The sequence below is a fragment of the Vidua macroura genome, chromosome 1 (assembly GCF_024509145.1).
Source record: "Vidua macroura isolate BioBank_ID:100142 chromosome 1, ASM2450914v1, whole genome shotgun sequence".
In the NCBI taxonomy this organism is placed as follows: Eukaryota; Metazoa; Chordata; class Aves; order Passeriformes; family Viduidae; genus Vidua; species Vidua macroura.
This window is the reverse complement of record NC_071571.1, coordinates 18,155,948-18,170,578: the sequence shown is the minus strand read 5'-3', so window position 1 is coordinate 18,170,578 and position 14,631 is coordinate 18,155,948. Positions and strand designations below refer to the sequence as shown.

The 14,631-nt window shown below is 37.5% G+C and overlaps 1 protein-coding gene across 3 annotated transcripts in view; it reads right to left on the bottom strand.

Moving 5' to 3' along the window:
* Positions 1-14,631, bottom strand: part of PIP4K2A (phosphatidylinositol-5-phosphate 4-kinase type 2 alpha) — a 108,154-nt gene that overhangs the window by 26,660 nt on the left and 66,863 nt on the right. For all 3 annotated transcript variants that reach the window (XM_053970631.1, XM_053970616.1, XM_053970623.1), the window contains exon 4: positions 6,673-6,825. In XM_053970631.1, coding sequence (XP_053826606.1) covers positions 6,673-6,825 — 153 coding nt within the window. The remainder of the gene's footprint in view (positions 1-6,672; positions 6,826-14,631) is intronic.

The window sequence follows — 14,631 nt, the reverse complement described above, 5'->3', positions numbered from 1 at the left end:
GATCAAAGATGCTTTACATGTCAGTTATCTTAGCACAGGGCAGAAGCTGTGTTCTGTGCTGCCTCTGGATTCTCACATGGAACTGCTGAAAGGCTTTTTTCATCTGCATTTCTTTGCGAACCTCCCAGAGATCTGCACCTCTTACTATCTGAGGACATACAGAGTCAAGGACACCATTACATCCTTCTTCATTCATGTTTGTGTTTAAATAACGTTACATTATACTGCCTTGCTTTGCCTTTTTACCTTTTTCCTTTTTTGCAATACATATGAAACTCAGGCAGCAAAAGCAGAGATGGGGGGGTTGGGAGGAAGCCACTGATAACTTGTGCAAGTACTGAAGTGGAGGGAGGATGATACAAACTTTAATGCAGCTCTGCTTCACCAACCTACCAGCTTGACAAGCCCATCCATGCCAGTGCAAATGCCTAGGCACCTAGTCCCCACTTTCTTTTCTGGGGTATTCTCCAGTCTATGTTGCCATCAATTCTTTGACAAAATTGTTTTTATTCTACTATAATGTTTCTGTAGTTCAATATTTATCAATTTATGATTTAAATTTTTCTCCTACATTCCACACAACGATCTGCTGCTGTTCCTTGGGTCCTCTGTAGCCCTGAACTCTGTCACTGGTGCAATTTCTCCCATTTTTACCTTATTGCCTATATTTTCCTCCCTTTAATTTGCTTTCCTGTTTATTTCATATTTTTTCCCCTCCAGCAGCTAAGGTAGTATTTTTCTGCTTTTGTCTTTTATTGTGTCTGTCATTTCCCCCTTTTTGATCATTCTATTCTTTCCTTTCTTCCCATTCACTTCCCTATCACTCCACTGTTTGCTGTGTCTGGTAAACGGGCAGTCCCCCTCTCCTTTACCACTATCCACTATTTCTGCTGGTTGCCAGGGAGACAAACAGGCAGTGCAATAGGTGTCAGTTCTGCATACAATTACCTGTGCAGGGAAGAGAACTGTGCCTTCAGCAGGGACAGCTGCCTACAGAAAACCTAGAAGGGACCTGCACTCAAGTCCCTTTTAGGAGCTTTATGCTGGAAGGTTTGTATGCTAACAATTCTCTCCAGTTCACCTGCTTTGAGATGGCTTCTCTTTTCTCTAGTAAAGTTACTTGGGTGTTGGCAATGAGAAGTCATCCCTTCTGAAGTAATTTTAAGGAAAAAGAAAACGTTTAAAAGGTGTTGGTTTATCTGAGACACTAAAATTGCTTTATTTTATTTTTAAAAATTTCTAACCTGCCCATCATCTATTCTCAAAGAGTAAGGACTCCTCTTTTACACCAATTTAAGATTTAAAGCAAGTTAATGTCACCGGAAAGGGCAGAATGTCTTGATTCTGACATTTCAGATACTATAAAATCTGCCTTCAGATTTTTACTCAACTGTTACTAATTTCTGCCCTTGAAAATAACATTTGTAATTTAGAAAATAGCTACAAACACAGTAATATCTACAATACATATTCTGTATTTTATATAACTTCATAAACATTTTGCACAGGATAATATATCAAAAAATATATATAAACATAACTTGAATATATTATGAAATAGAAAATTTTCCTTAAGGAGGAAGCAGGGTATTACCCATTCCTTAAACACAGGGTGAAATTCTGACAACACACGTATCACAGATGACTATGCTGAACTCTTCCTTAACAAAGCCAAAGGTAGCAGTAGGTTTTAAATCCATTTTTCTGGTCCATGTTCTTGGGGTCAGGAGGCTATGTTTAAAACACAATTGCACTAGATTTGGAGGAATTTCCTATTAATATTTGATTTTGCTCTCAAATACTACTTAATATAAACATGTTTGATTAACTTGCACAATTTTAAATGGCCCAACTACATCTATGAGCCCATACAGCAGTAGTTTTCCTAACACTTGAAAGTCTAACCCATTTGAGGATATCAATGGTTCTACTGCATTTGGTAAGTGACATTCAGCTGAGTAACACTGAAGAGTGGTGAGAAGAGGTCTAGTCATAACTGACAATATACCAATAACACACGCAGTCCAAACTGACTGCAAATTATCAAGGGATGTGAAGAAAAGCAGTACTTCAAATTATGTACCAAAAACTATTACTGTAGTTGGAAACTGGCTAGAATGGCTAGTCACAGCATAAGAACCTAGCATGCCATATATTTGTATTTACCTAACACTTCAAAACCTAGCTCTAGGCCATTTTGGCTTTCAAATGTAGATCGAAGGCTGATCCATGCAGGATGGTCTTTAATAGTCTTGGCAAAAAACACAGGATGCTTTGCTGCTTTAAACATGATGAAAAGTGTAATTCCTCCTGTTTGCTTAATAGCTTGTTTTGCTCAGTTTTTTTTTTTTTTTTTCTTTTAACTTTGGAAAAGAAAATAATTATCTCTAGTGTTTCTGCTCAATACTAAAAGTGTCAGACTCATCTGATGAGTTGACAGAACGTGTCAGTGTTTAGACTGAAGCTTTCACCATCTGTGTGAGGTTGTGGGCCTGACTGTCACTTAAAAAGGCATCATAGGGTAAATGATTTTGGAAACTCATGATTTTTAATAGCAAATATAATTTACAATTGTCAAGATTATTCACAGTTCAACAATTTTAAGTTGGAATCACTATATACACATATATATGCTGTTTTTATAACTCGTATATACAGCATATATATGCTGTTTTTATAAGTCCTAACACTCCTTCAAGCCCAGCTCATTTTCAGTTATTTACACATTTCTAGCATGTAGCCCTGGGCTTGGAATTTATCTTTGATCAGATCTTTGATGATTTAGAAACACCAATCTAGATTTGGGATTTTTAAACTTACAAGTGTCTACAGGCTATGAACTTTTCCTGCTTCTTTTGTAAACTCCTACACATACAGACTGTAATTAAAACCTCAGTTCCTCTGAGCTCCAAAGAACAGACACCTTCAGACAGATGGAGAGAGGAAGGACTAATGGAACTGGCATGGGCTTGTGAACTTTACACGTCCATGGTGTCCAGCTGAAAAAATACTTTTCATTTCTACTTACCAATGGCAGTGTACATGTCCGTATCTAACCCTTTGGTGACTTCCCAAAAAAAATCCTAATACTTGGCATCAGATTTTGGAGGTTCATGGGAAAAGCTGCTGTGCTACATTTCTCTGCCAACCATACAAACTCCCAGATGCCTCATTGGTAGCTCTGTAGTTCAAAAAGGTGCAAGGAAACAACAGGTTTTTTGCAAATGCCGAAATCAAAACTGTTTTGGTAAATGAAGGACAAAAGGAGTCTCACACTTCTGCCTTGTGATGTGATGGTTCCCTCTCTGGCATTCTTTGTTTCAAGATAGATATCTCCTCTGGTATTTATTATTAAGGAGTTCAAATAGTCTTGGAAAAATATTTGATAAGGCTGGCTTGGTCCCTAAGCAAGGGCAGAGGTGCTTTCAAGGTCTAGAATGATTCTATCAGCTTTGTGCTATTAGCCTTAATAAAGAAACAGGTGAGTAAATATTATGGTTTAAATGAAACTCATTCAAAGATTCAAACTGGGAAAGAAACATGAAATGAATTTGCAGAGGGGAAAAAACAAAACCTGAAAGAGATTGTCTGTCATAAATGGCATGAATTTCACTCATACTTATGTGAGCAGGAATGGAAGATACTTACTGCCTTCTTGGGCATTTGAAAGAGTTTGCAAGATAATGGTTTAAAAGACACAGTTCTTAATGGACAGATGACTTCATAACTTCATAACACATAACTCAGCTCCTTTGGGGGAACAAGGGAGAAGAAGCCAAAAATTCACACAAATCACCTCCCAAGACTTCATGCACCTGAAAAAGCCTGTCCTTTCCAGGATGATCCCTGTACTAGCCAACTGGGTATACACACTCCCTTTTCTCAGAAGGCTGAACCCTTCAAATACAGCTCTGCTCTCAGGGCAGACTGGCACAGGGTATGCTGCAGGGTTGTGCCACTGGAACTTCCAAACCATTCCCAATCACACTCAGGCCATGAAACACAGCTCAGCCAGGAATTTTCATATGTGTGGTGAGTGCTGCTGACAATCAGAGAACTGAAACTGGAGAAACGCTAACAAGCGGACTTCTCCCTAAAAATCCCATATTTGGCACTCTAGTGTATAATTATTATTAACAAGCAAGAAAGATATTGGACAGTAAGGTATGATAATCAATAGAGGGAGCTTGACAATTCCTCTGTTGGCAGAAGAGAGTATGCCAAAATAAAACTGAACTAATGAGAACTTGTTTTATTGACAAAAATTTATACAAGAGTACCAGGACAGCATCTGAAAAGTCTTATGTTACTGCAACTGTGCCATCCTACAGAACCATAAAGTTACATCCACACCAGTGAAATAGACAGGTCTTGGAGTGTCCTCAGGAATCAGTTCCAGCTGGAATGGAATAACTCACATCTAAGTTATTAACCTCCCCTCTAAAAAAAAAAAGGATGCTTACATTCAAACTCCTAAGTAGGAATATCTTAATGAACACCTTTATTCTTGCCCAGAATTATTTGGGAGACAATAAGCTGGCCCAAATCAAAACCACAGTAGGACCATTAATGAGCTCAAGTGCCAGCGGATGGTATCTGGCACTGCACTGTTTGCTAGCAGAAGGCCAGACTGTGTGGGACAATTTGGTCAAGGGAATAATTAATACCTTTCCACCAGGACAATGGGTTTGCTAGACTTTGAAAAGCAAGTGAAGATAAGCTTTGCATGCCTGAAAAACATCTAGAGAAATGGGAGGACAAGCTGCTGTATCCAGTGATCCCAAGCATTCAACTTCTGGCAGCAGCACAGAGGACACAGTGTCAACTGTCATTAGAGCTAGCGGATTTAATTTAGATCTTGTTCAGTACATTGCTGAAGATACTGAAATGAATTTATTTAAATAAAAAAATCCAATTATTAAATTGTCTTTGTACTTGAGTGCTTCTGTACTTAGTTTTGTACAGTGCTTTCAAGTTCTAAGACAAAAAGAAATACAAGTTGTATCATTATGAATCTCTTGGAGGCATCAGTGAAAGCTATTTTATATAAAAGATTTACCAGCATAAATTGAAATTAGGTGTCTGGTAGAGATAAATTTCAGATCATTATTCTTTGTAACCTAGCCTAATATGAACTCTGATGTTGCAAAGCATTAATAAAAAATATTCCAAATTATTAAATTCATTAATGTTAGCACTGTCTTCATTGATACTCTTGAAAATTACTGTTTTGAAAAGCAAAATGACTTAAATCTCAAAATCTGTATCATTAATACTAGCTTCTAATGCCAAATATGAAACAGAATAAAACTTCAATTCTGCTGTACAGCTTCAGAGATCAAACCCTTTCAGATCAAAACTAAAATACTAAGTTTGAAAATTTATATAAAAATAACCCCCAAAATACAATTAGATTTAAATTAGGTTTAAAATTTTCTTTGGTAAAACTGTCATTAGGAGATACCTTAGGAATTTTTTTGATAGTAGTATTTATTCACATTAAAACAAACACACAATGGTCCTACGTGTTATTTAAACACAGAACACCACAGGAAGAGAGAAAAGAGTTCACATCTAACATCCTGAAGGCTTCCCAAGTTACTCTGGGCTTGGAAGGCCTTCAGAGATCTCCCTTTGAGATATACAAAGATGGCTGGCAATACCTTCAGTTCCAAGTATCCTGAAAGAATGCTTTGGCCTCCCACCTCAGAAATTAAAGCTGGTTTTACAAAAGTCATGTATTAAAAAAAAAAAAACAACAACCTACTACAAACAAGAAGATTGCATAGCAACGAATAAACCACCTAAACAACAATAAAAAAGCCCAACCCCAAATGTCCTTAAGTCTTTACCTGGAATTCCAACACACAGAAAGGAGAGGGAAGATGGAAAGAGGGACAAAAAACCCTTCCTGTTGCGTAGCATATTTTAGGTGATTTTTTAGAGGCTTTTCTGACTTCTGTAGCTCTAGAACTTATTCAAACAGCTGTAGGGCTAAGAAAACTAGCACTGATTTTAGTAAAGCCTTTTGTAATTCCCAGGTTCTGCTCCTCTCTTTGCCAGCCAGACAAACTGTGCACCAGCACAGTATGGCAGCTATCAAGGCTGATTTGAGGGATCTCTGCTGTTCACTTTTAACTTTACCGTTGAGTATGAAAATTCATATTATCGAAACAAATTTTTTTCATAGTAAGATTTTTACATTGATCATATCCATTTTTTAATTTCTTATATAATATAACTTAAAATCTATGAAATCTGTTCTGAAATACAGAACATTCACAAACCAGACTAGAAAGAGAAAGTCACCTGCGGCATTCATACACATGTACACAGACATCTTCAAGCAAGCCCACAATAAAATACCTTCAAGCCTGGGAGTCCACTAGCCAAAAGAAAGGCCACCTTCTTAGTAAGGCAAAGGACCTCATAGCCTCCAAGTTACCTCTATCATGTAGGCAAATCTTTTTTTATGAAACGCTAGTGTAGATATTTAGAAAAGTCCATCCTTGTGAATTACAGACAAACAGAAAGTTGCTGATGCAAAAGGGAAAAAGTCTGAAGTGACTCTTTTTCCATAATTATTAATTTAAAACTTTTAAGCCTCTAAAAAAGATTGGCATTCTGATATTTAAGAAGACCTCCCACACCTTGGCAGAGTTCATTTATTACCTGATGGTACTTCTTGAGTATGTTGTGCATTTCTGCTACATCTTCACTTGTTATAGTTTTGATGATGTATCTTTTGTCATAAGATGTATGAAAGCGGGCACCACTGCGTGCTTGGGAATCATTGGCAAGGGGTGCACTTCTTGTCAATGAATTCTGTCAATTGATTTAAAACAAAAAAAGCATCAAGTCAGACAAAAGCATGTAACTTTTATTTAGAGCACATATAAACAATTTACACTTATTTTAAAATACTTTTCAATATATCTGCACCAAGCTGAATTCTGAAAAGCATGTATTCACAGACTACATTATCTTGAGAAAACACTTCAAAAATATTAAGAAAAGCATGTTTGAGGAGGAAGGTATTGCTCATCAGTGGTTCAAAACACATCCTCAACACTGAATGAGAATTTATTGTACAATGGTACACATGTATTATCCGCTTTGGGGAAGAAAACAGAGTAATTAAAAATCCAGAAGGAACACTGCATTACACCATAATAATTATAAAGAGACTATTCATCCATAGTTAGAGTTTCACTTAACATTAGCAGGATTTGCTCTTGAGACAGTTTGACCTAGAACACGATCAAGATCAGAGTTACATTTCTGAGTTCTAGCACCAGAGCTACTCCAATGATTTCATAGCTAGAGTTAAGCAAATAATATTGTACAATACCTCCTTTTGTAGAGTAAGCCTACCTCCATACTGTCTCAAGAGGAGAAAATTAGTTAATGGCTATATAGCATTTAGAAGAAAAATTAAGGACTATTTTTAGAGTGAAGTTTAAAATTACTAATGCTTCAACAGAAGCAAGAGAAGTCTTCTGCTTTTTTCAGATAATAAGTAGTATTTAGGTTAGATTTCTTTACACTTATAAAAACAAAACCAAGAAAAAACAGACTAAGTATAACAACATTTTTGCCTGGAAATATCCTTCTTTACCAATAAGAACTTATGCCAATTGTTATATACTTGAATTGCACTATAAAAAACAAACAAACAAAAAAAAACCCCAAAAAAAGTAGTAGCAGCAACACAGCCATGAGAAAACAATGATGTTTTGGGCTCCTTGTGTATTTCCATAAGTATGGACATACTCTGAAAAGGTTAAACAAGGTAATGATAGACTACTGGAACACTTCTATGTTTATGAAACACACTTGCAGTAACCATCTGGTATAGCCCTACTCCTAGCAGAAAACCCCAGCTCCTGCTATCCTTCCTCATTGTACCATGCTGCACAAACAGCTCTTGTTAAATTGAAATATACCTCCCTTCTTCCCACATTCCCACAGCATAATGCTCTCCCTGCTAGGTGAAAAGCCATTTTATTTTCAAAGATAATTTAAATAAAATTTTATATATAAATGCAAACATTGCAGATTCCTAAACAGCAAAAGTTCATCCCCAACAGTTACAGAATGAATGTTTGTGTGGTGTGGTAAGGCACCATGAACTAAGTCACAAAACAGATTTGCACTAGAAGAACAATGATGCTCTGAGAGAGTAATTACCAATACATTTCATCTACCAGATTCAGGTACCAAACCCACACAATCTTATTTTGCAAGACCTATGTTTTATTTGGAGGTTTTAACCATTGGTAAATCTGTTTACACACTCTATGGACTTCAGCAGGAGCTGGACATGCAGACTCAACCACTGCGACAGAAGGTCAGTAATTATTATGAAGTAATAACCTCAACCAAAAAATTGGGGTAACTATAGCCCCCAGTTTAAGAAGACACTTGAACACATACAATTATGTCTCTGTATTTTGTAGATCCATTGATTTCAATAGGCCTTCAAGCATTGTTTAATTTATCCCAACTGTGGGGTGCTTTCTGAAATCAATTTAACATTAAATAAAACCATTTTCCCACAAGGTTACTTAGTTCAACAGAAATACTCAGGACTAGCAGGAATAGCAGTAAATCATCTAAAAGCACACAGCTCTACAAGCGCTTATTAGAATGAAAACCTTAATTATGACATGTAGGAGAAATAAATCTTTTGCACTTCTTTCTATATATTTCTAGGCTTGTACAATGAACCAGAATAATTACTGATGTCTATGATAAAAAGTGACATCTTTCTCTATTATCCTCTCTACTCAGTAATGAATGAAAGGATATGGGTGCTTCTTTAAGCTTTATAAATCAACATTTTTTCTAGACTAATCAGAAGAGAGCTGTAGGGACACCACTGCAGATACTGCAGTTCCTTCTCTACACTGGCTTTTGGACAGTCAATTTTAACAAATATAAAGTCCTGATACACCATCACCTCACACGGTATTGAAGACAGTAGAGAATTCAAGTATTACAGCAGTTTTCTCTGTCTGTTATTGAAATTGATTTCCCACCACTCCATCACTGAAAAGTCTTAATGTACTGAAGTCTATTCAAGGAAACAAGTATTATAAACTGATTAAATTTTCTTAATGCTACACTTGATACCAGTACTCCACTAATTTTCAAATTGAATTGTGGAGGTAGTGGTAGAAACCCTTTGTGCTCTACAGTCAGAAATTGATTTTGTTTCCAGGCCTATATTTAATAGCTCAGATGAAGAGCTGATAATAGAAGTTAAAATCAAAAAAGAAGTACAAATTCAGTTGCCTTCATCACAAACTGAAAATATGATGTAATGTAATAATTATTTTTAATTTTAAAAAGAAGTGAATGCATGGGTAACCATTAGTGTACACAATGAATTAAACTATTGCTAAGTTATTCAGCTATAATTCAGTAATAATAAAGACTACTGAGTAATTACTTGTTATTGTTCCCAGCAGAAAAGGGTACATTATTCTGAGGTTAACTATTGCAATAAACCAGTAACCACAGTATTCTGAATATATTTTTCCCACAGAACTCTGGTCTTCAGACTGTAATCCATATAATATAAACCTTGAAAGCAATTAACCTAGCAGGAGACTTAAGTTGTTTAGCTATAAAAAGCTGCAAAAGAGGGTATTAGCTAGTTGGCTACTGAACATCTGAAGCAGGAGAAGGAAAATGTGAAGTACATGAACTCAAAGTTTCAAGTACTCTTAAGGTGTATTTTATTATCCTTCATGGAAAGATTTTCATATTTGAGTGAAATACAAGCCTGGGTTGTACTTGGGGTATAAAAGAGATACTAGTTGACTGGATACTAGAAAATGTGATGCCCATCTATAAGAAGACCCAGAAGGGAGATCCAGGGTCTGTCAGTCTGACCTGGGTGCCAGGGAAGGTCACGGAGCAGATCCTCTTGAGTGCCATCACACGGCAGGTACAGGACCACCAGGGGATCAGGCCCAGCCAGCGCAGGTTTGTGAAAGGCAGGTCCTGCTTGACTGACCTGATCTCCTTTCTATGATAAGATGACCCACTTAGTGGGTGGGTGAAAGGCTGTGGATGTGCCTACCTGGACCTCAGGAAAGCCTTTGGCACCGTTTCCCACAGCATCTTCTGCAGGAACTGGCTGCTCGTGGCTCGGCCGGGTGCTCTGTTGGATGCGTAGGAACCCGTTGGCATGGCCGGGCCCAGAGGGTGTTGGTGAATGGAATCACATCCAGCAGAGCTCCCCAGGGCTCAGGGCTGGCACCAGCTCTGTTTAAATCTTTATCAATGACCCACATGAGGGGATCCAGGGCACCCTCAGTCAGTCTGCAGACACACTGAGCTGGGTGGGAGTGTTGAGCTGCTGAAGGCTCTGCAGGGGGAACTGGACAGGCTGCACTGATGGGGAGAGGCCAGAGCTCTGAGGTTCAGCAAGGCCAAGTGCTGGGCCTGCTCCTGCCCTTGGGTCACAACAACCCCTGCAGCTACAGGCTGGGGCAGAGTGGCACGAAAGATGCCTGGAGGAAAAGGTCCTGGGGGTGCTGGTCAACAGCAGCTGAACATGAGCCAGAGAGTGCCCAGGTGGCCAAAAGGCCAATGGCATCCTGGCCTGGATCAGCACCAGCGTGGCCAGCAGCACCAGGGCAGTGACCATAACCCTGTACTCAGCACTGGTGAGGCCACACCTCAAATCCTGGGTTCAGTTCTGGGCTCCTCAATTCTAAAAGGACATTGAGGTGCTGGAGAGTCCAGAGAAGGGCAATGGAGCTGGGGAAGGGTCTGGAGCACAAATCTGATGAGGAGCAGCTGACGGAGCTGGGGATGCTTAGCCTGGAGAAGAGGAGGCTCAGGGGTGACCTTATCACTCTCTACAACTGCCTGAAAGGAGGGTGCAGCCAGGTGGGAGACAGTCTCTTCTCCCAGGTAATAAGCAAAAGGACAAGAGGAAATGGCCTGAGGTTGCCTTCATCTAAACAGATCTCTGCTTTTCCAGCAGTAGCTTTTTCTTCCCCTAATGAAAATTTATTCTGCCTGATTGCTAACTATAATGAAAATCAATTTGCAAATACAACTATCATACCAAAAATGTTGCTAACAAGAAAATATAATGTATCTCTGGATAATTATTTAGCTGCACTTTTTCTTAATGTTTTAATGGGTTACAAATAGTGATGCATTTATTTTTTAGTAGATGGTTATTTTATTAGTAGTTATCTATATCAAGATTAATTAAGAATGCACATAGCTATCATTTTACCACATGCATATTAATTTGTCAGAATAAACCAACCAACTTTATGCTAAGCAGCATCTTTCCATACATGCACAGGTAACACAAGTGCCCTCTCTACAATACTATGACTCTACTAATAAATTAAGAGCAAATGTTTAAACATTAAACATGCTTAAATAAAAAACAATCTCTACTTAAACCTTTAATTAAAGTCTTTGAGACTAACTCCCCACTCTTGTGATAGCTCTCTCAATACAATGCACGTTTCAGATACAGAATGTAGTTACTCTGAACTTTAAAAGCACGTGGAACATAGAAGACATTTAATATTACTATTTTGTATGTTTTCTTTTGATACTTGCCCAAATTTGTTAAATAAGTGTGGTTTAAAAAGCAGAAAAAATAAATCTAATAATATCATATTGTGCAGATTACTAGTATTTGCCACTTTCTTGTGTTGATAAATACATAGTTGAGTTTTGTCAGTAGAGGATTTTATTTGCAATGGTTAATTCTCCCTTCTGTGAATAGAGAAAAGTTCAAACTCCTTCTAAAGTAAACCTTCCAGGTACGTTGCAAAACACCTTGTCTTTCAACTATACTAGTTATACTAGTTTATAGATAGAAATCTATAAAATATATAGAAATCTAAAGAAGTCTTCAGTAAAACACATCTACTGTTGCCTGGTGATCATAACAACAAATCTTTAAGTAGAGAGATAATGAGAATTGGCTTCACTGGCAAATCATCATTAACAAGTAAGATCAAGAAACAGCTTCACTGAAAGGATCAAACTAGGAGATTTTAGGGTCTTCAAAGAGGAAACTAAATGGCTTTTTAAATCCACCATGATTTTTCCCTTTTGATGCATCTCACTGAGCCAAATCCTAACATTAGCACTACAAGCATTAACACAATAAAAAAACCTAATATTAACTAAGTTAAAAGTACATGTTTTGGAATTAAAGAGATTCTTCATTAGAAAATGTTTTTTTTTTTTTTTTGTAAGTTAAGACACTAAATGGCCAAGAAGGTCCTGCACTTAAGCCACTTTGAAGTTCAGACATTAGAAAACCTATAACTAGTAAGAAATATCAGAAACACCACATGTGGTATCAAATTTCACTTTTATGTTAGACTTTAGATATATCCAGATAAGTTAACAAGTTAAACTTATTCTGGGATTATCTTGTGAAAGTTTTTAAGTCAAGTTTTTAAGAACTTTATTTTAAGGCAGACAATAATAAAGTTATGCAGTCATGCTCATTAGACCGACTAAAAATACACATTTATTTGAACTGTACAGTCCTGTTGTTCAGACAGCTATTGGTCACATTGTATAGACTCCTCTCTTACTGCTGAATGCAGTTTTGAGAGATAAATGGTAGCTTCTGGGATCCAGACAGCTTTTGCCAGAACACACAGATAAATTTCAGTGATGACTTGTATGAAAAGTAAGAAAGATAAGTTGCACTGTAGACATCTGTGCACAAATTCCTTGGAAGCAAAGCTGATTGAACCTGTCTAAAGAGAGCAGTTGTAGGCCTTTTCCTCTGCTTGAATCCAGCAGGAAACTCAGTTAAGAGAGACCCACTGGGGTCCCTGGCAGAAATAGTTCCGTCTTAAGTGAGGCATCTCTAGTGGACTAGGGAGGAAATAAATAATGAAACATAAGCATCTCCCTTTTCCAAAAGGAAAATATAAACAGGGTTGAGGGAGGGGGAAAAGAGAGACAGAGAGAGAGAGATCATGGCAAATACCAGATTGAATTCCCTCTGGCTCTGCTTTTTAATTAGGGGAAGTCTAAGTGGAATATGAACAGATGGGAAATGAGCCACTCCTCACTTAGCACAGACAGATCTGTGAGCCACAAAGCCAGAACACAGAGGATATCCTTCAGATGGAGACAAAAAATGCCCAAGTCTTACCCTCCAAGAGACACAGGTTTGATGCTGTAACAATCCTTTTACCATCACTTACTGCTACGACACAGCTCCTCCCTACTGTGCCAGGAGCCAGCAGAGCATGTCTCTAGCTGTACAAGGTTGGAGGCATTAGCCCCATTAACTTAATAAAAATCAGCTGCTTATACAATAGCATTAGCGAGCTCAAAATTCAAAGAAGTAAGGGTCAGACTGCCCTGTACCCTTCAGATTTTCCCAGCCTTCTCCAACTCTTCCACAGTGTGCCTTGGATCTCTGGCACAATTAAAACATCTGTCAGCCATGCATACCCTGTTCCACTTAACAGCTTCACTTAGCAACTCACTGCAAGTCTCCTGCTCCGAGTGTGCGTGTTCTGCCAATTCCCCATTCACTTCTCATTTGTGAAGTTTTAATCTTGTGCCTGCTGGTTTTTTGGTCTCAGGAGAAAGAAAAGGTTTTGTACTTTTAAAGTGTGAATACTTTCATGAGGTCACTCCAAGACTACACCAAATTACTTGTGTAATTACTTATATAACTGAAGACATATTTAACATGCCAAGCTCACAGATACCTCTAATACATAAATTTCTCCATATATTCCTCTCTTTCTCAAATAGTTTCCCTCTGGCAAGTCACTGTCTGGAAGCTTAAAGTGCCCTTACATAAATGAATATTAAAAAAAAAAAAAAAAAAAAAAAAAAAAAAATCAGCCATACTGCACTGACTAGCAGGCAACTAGAAATATTAATTTCATCTTCATTGCTGAGAAGCTACAAATCACAAAGAATTTGTCCCATACACAGAATTAATTTCTGATAAAATAATAAAGTAAAAAAAAAAAGAAAAAGCTTTAAAGATAAATTACCAAAAGCCACACCATTTACTAGTACATAACTTCCCAGAGAGTTCTTGAGAAAAAGAAGTTAATCAGCACACCTAAATTACCTATCATCATTTCACCCAAGAACAGCATATTCTTTAGCAAATTACCTGAAAGGTTGTTTAATTTCACTATGAACCCACTCCCTCTCCTCTTTCCCAAACTCTCAGAAATCTGCAGAGAGTTTTATTTCCTACAACAAATATCTATCAGGTAAGGAAAAAGGGTTTTTTTCCATAGGTGCTTTTAGGACCTGATCCACAGTTCTTTTGACATTCACAGGAGCTTCTTCTGGAGATTTCAACAAAATTTCATAAACTAGAATCCAACAGAACTACCTCCATCAGAAGCTATTTCATTTCACCCAGCACTTGCTAAAGGGAACGTCAATCTCTACTTTTGGACTAGGTAAGTTCCAGAAAGGCAGTCCTGATTTTTTCTACCTTCAAAAGACCAAGATCCATCACAACAGTTTTTCTAGTATTTAGCCATTTGTGTTGCTGGAAGGTGAGTTTCATTTTGAATTTTAACTACTTCCTTCTTTGGTCATTCATATTTATTTTTTTCCTGAAGTACCTAGTATTCT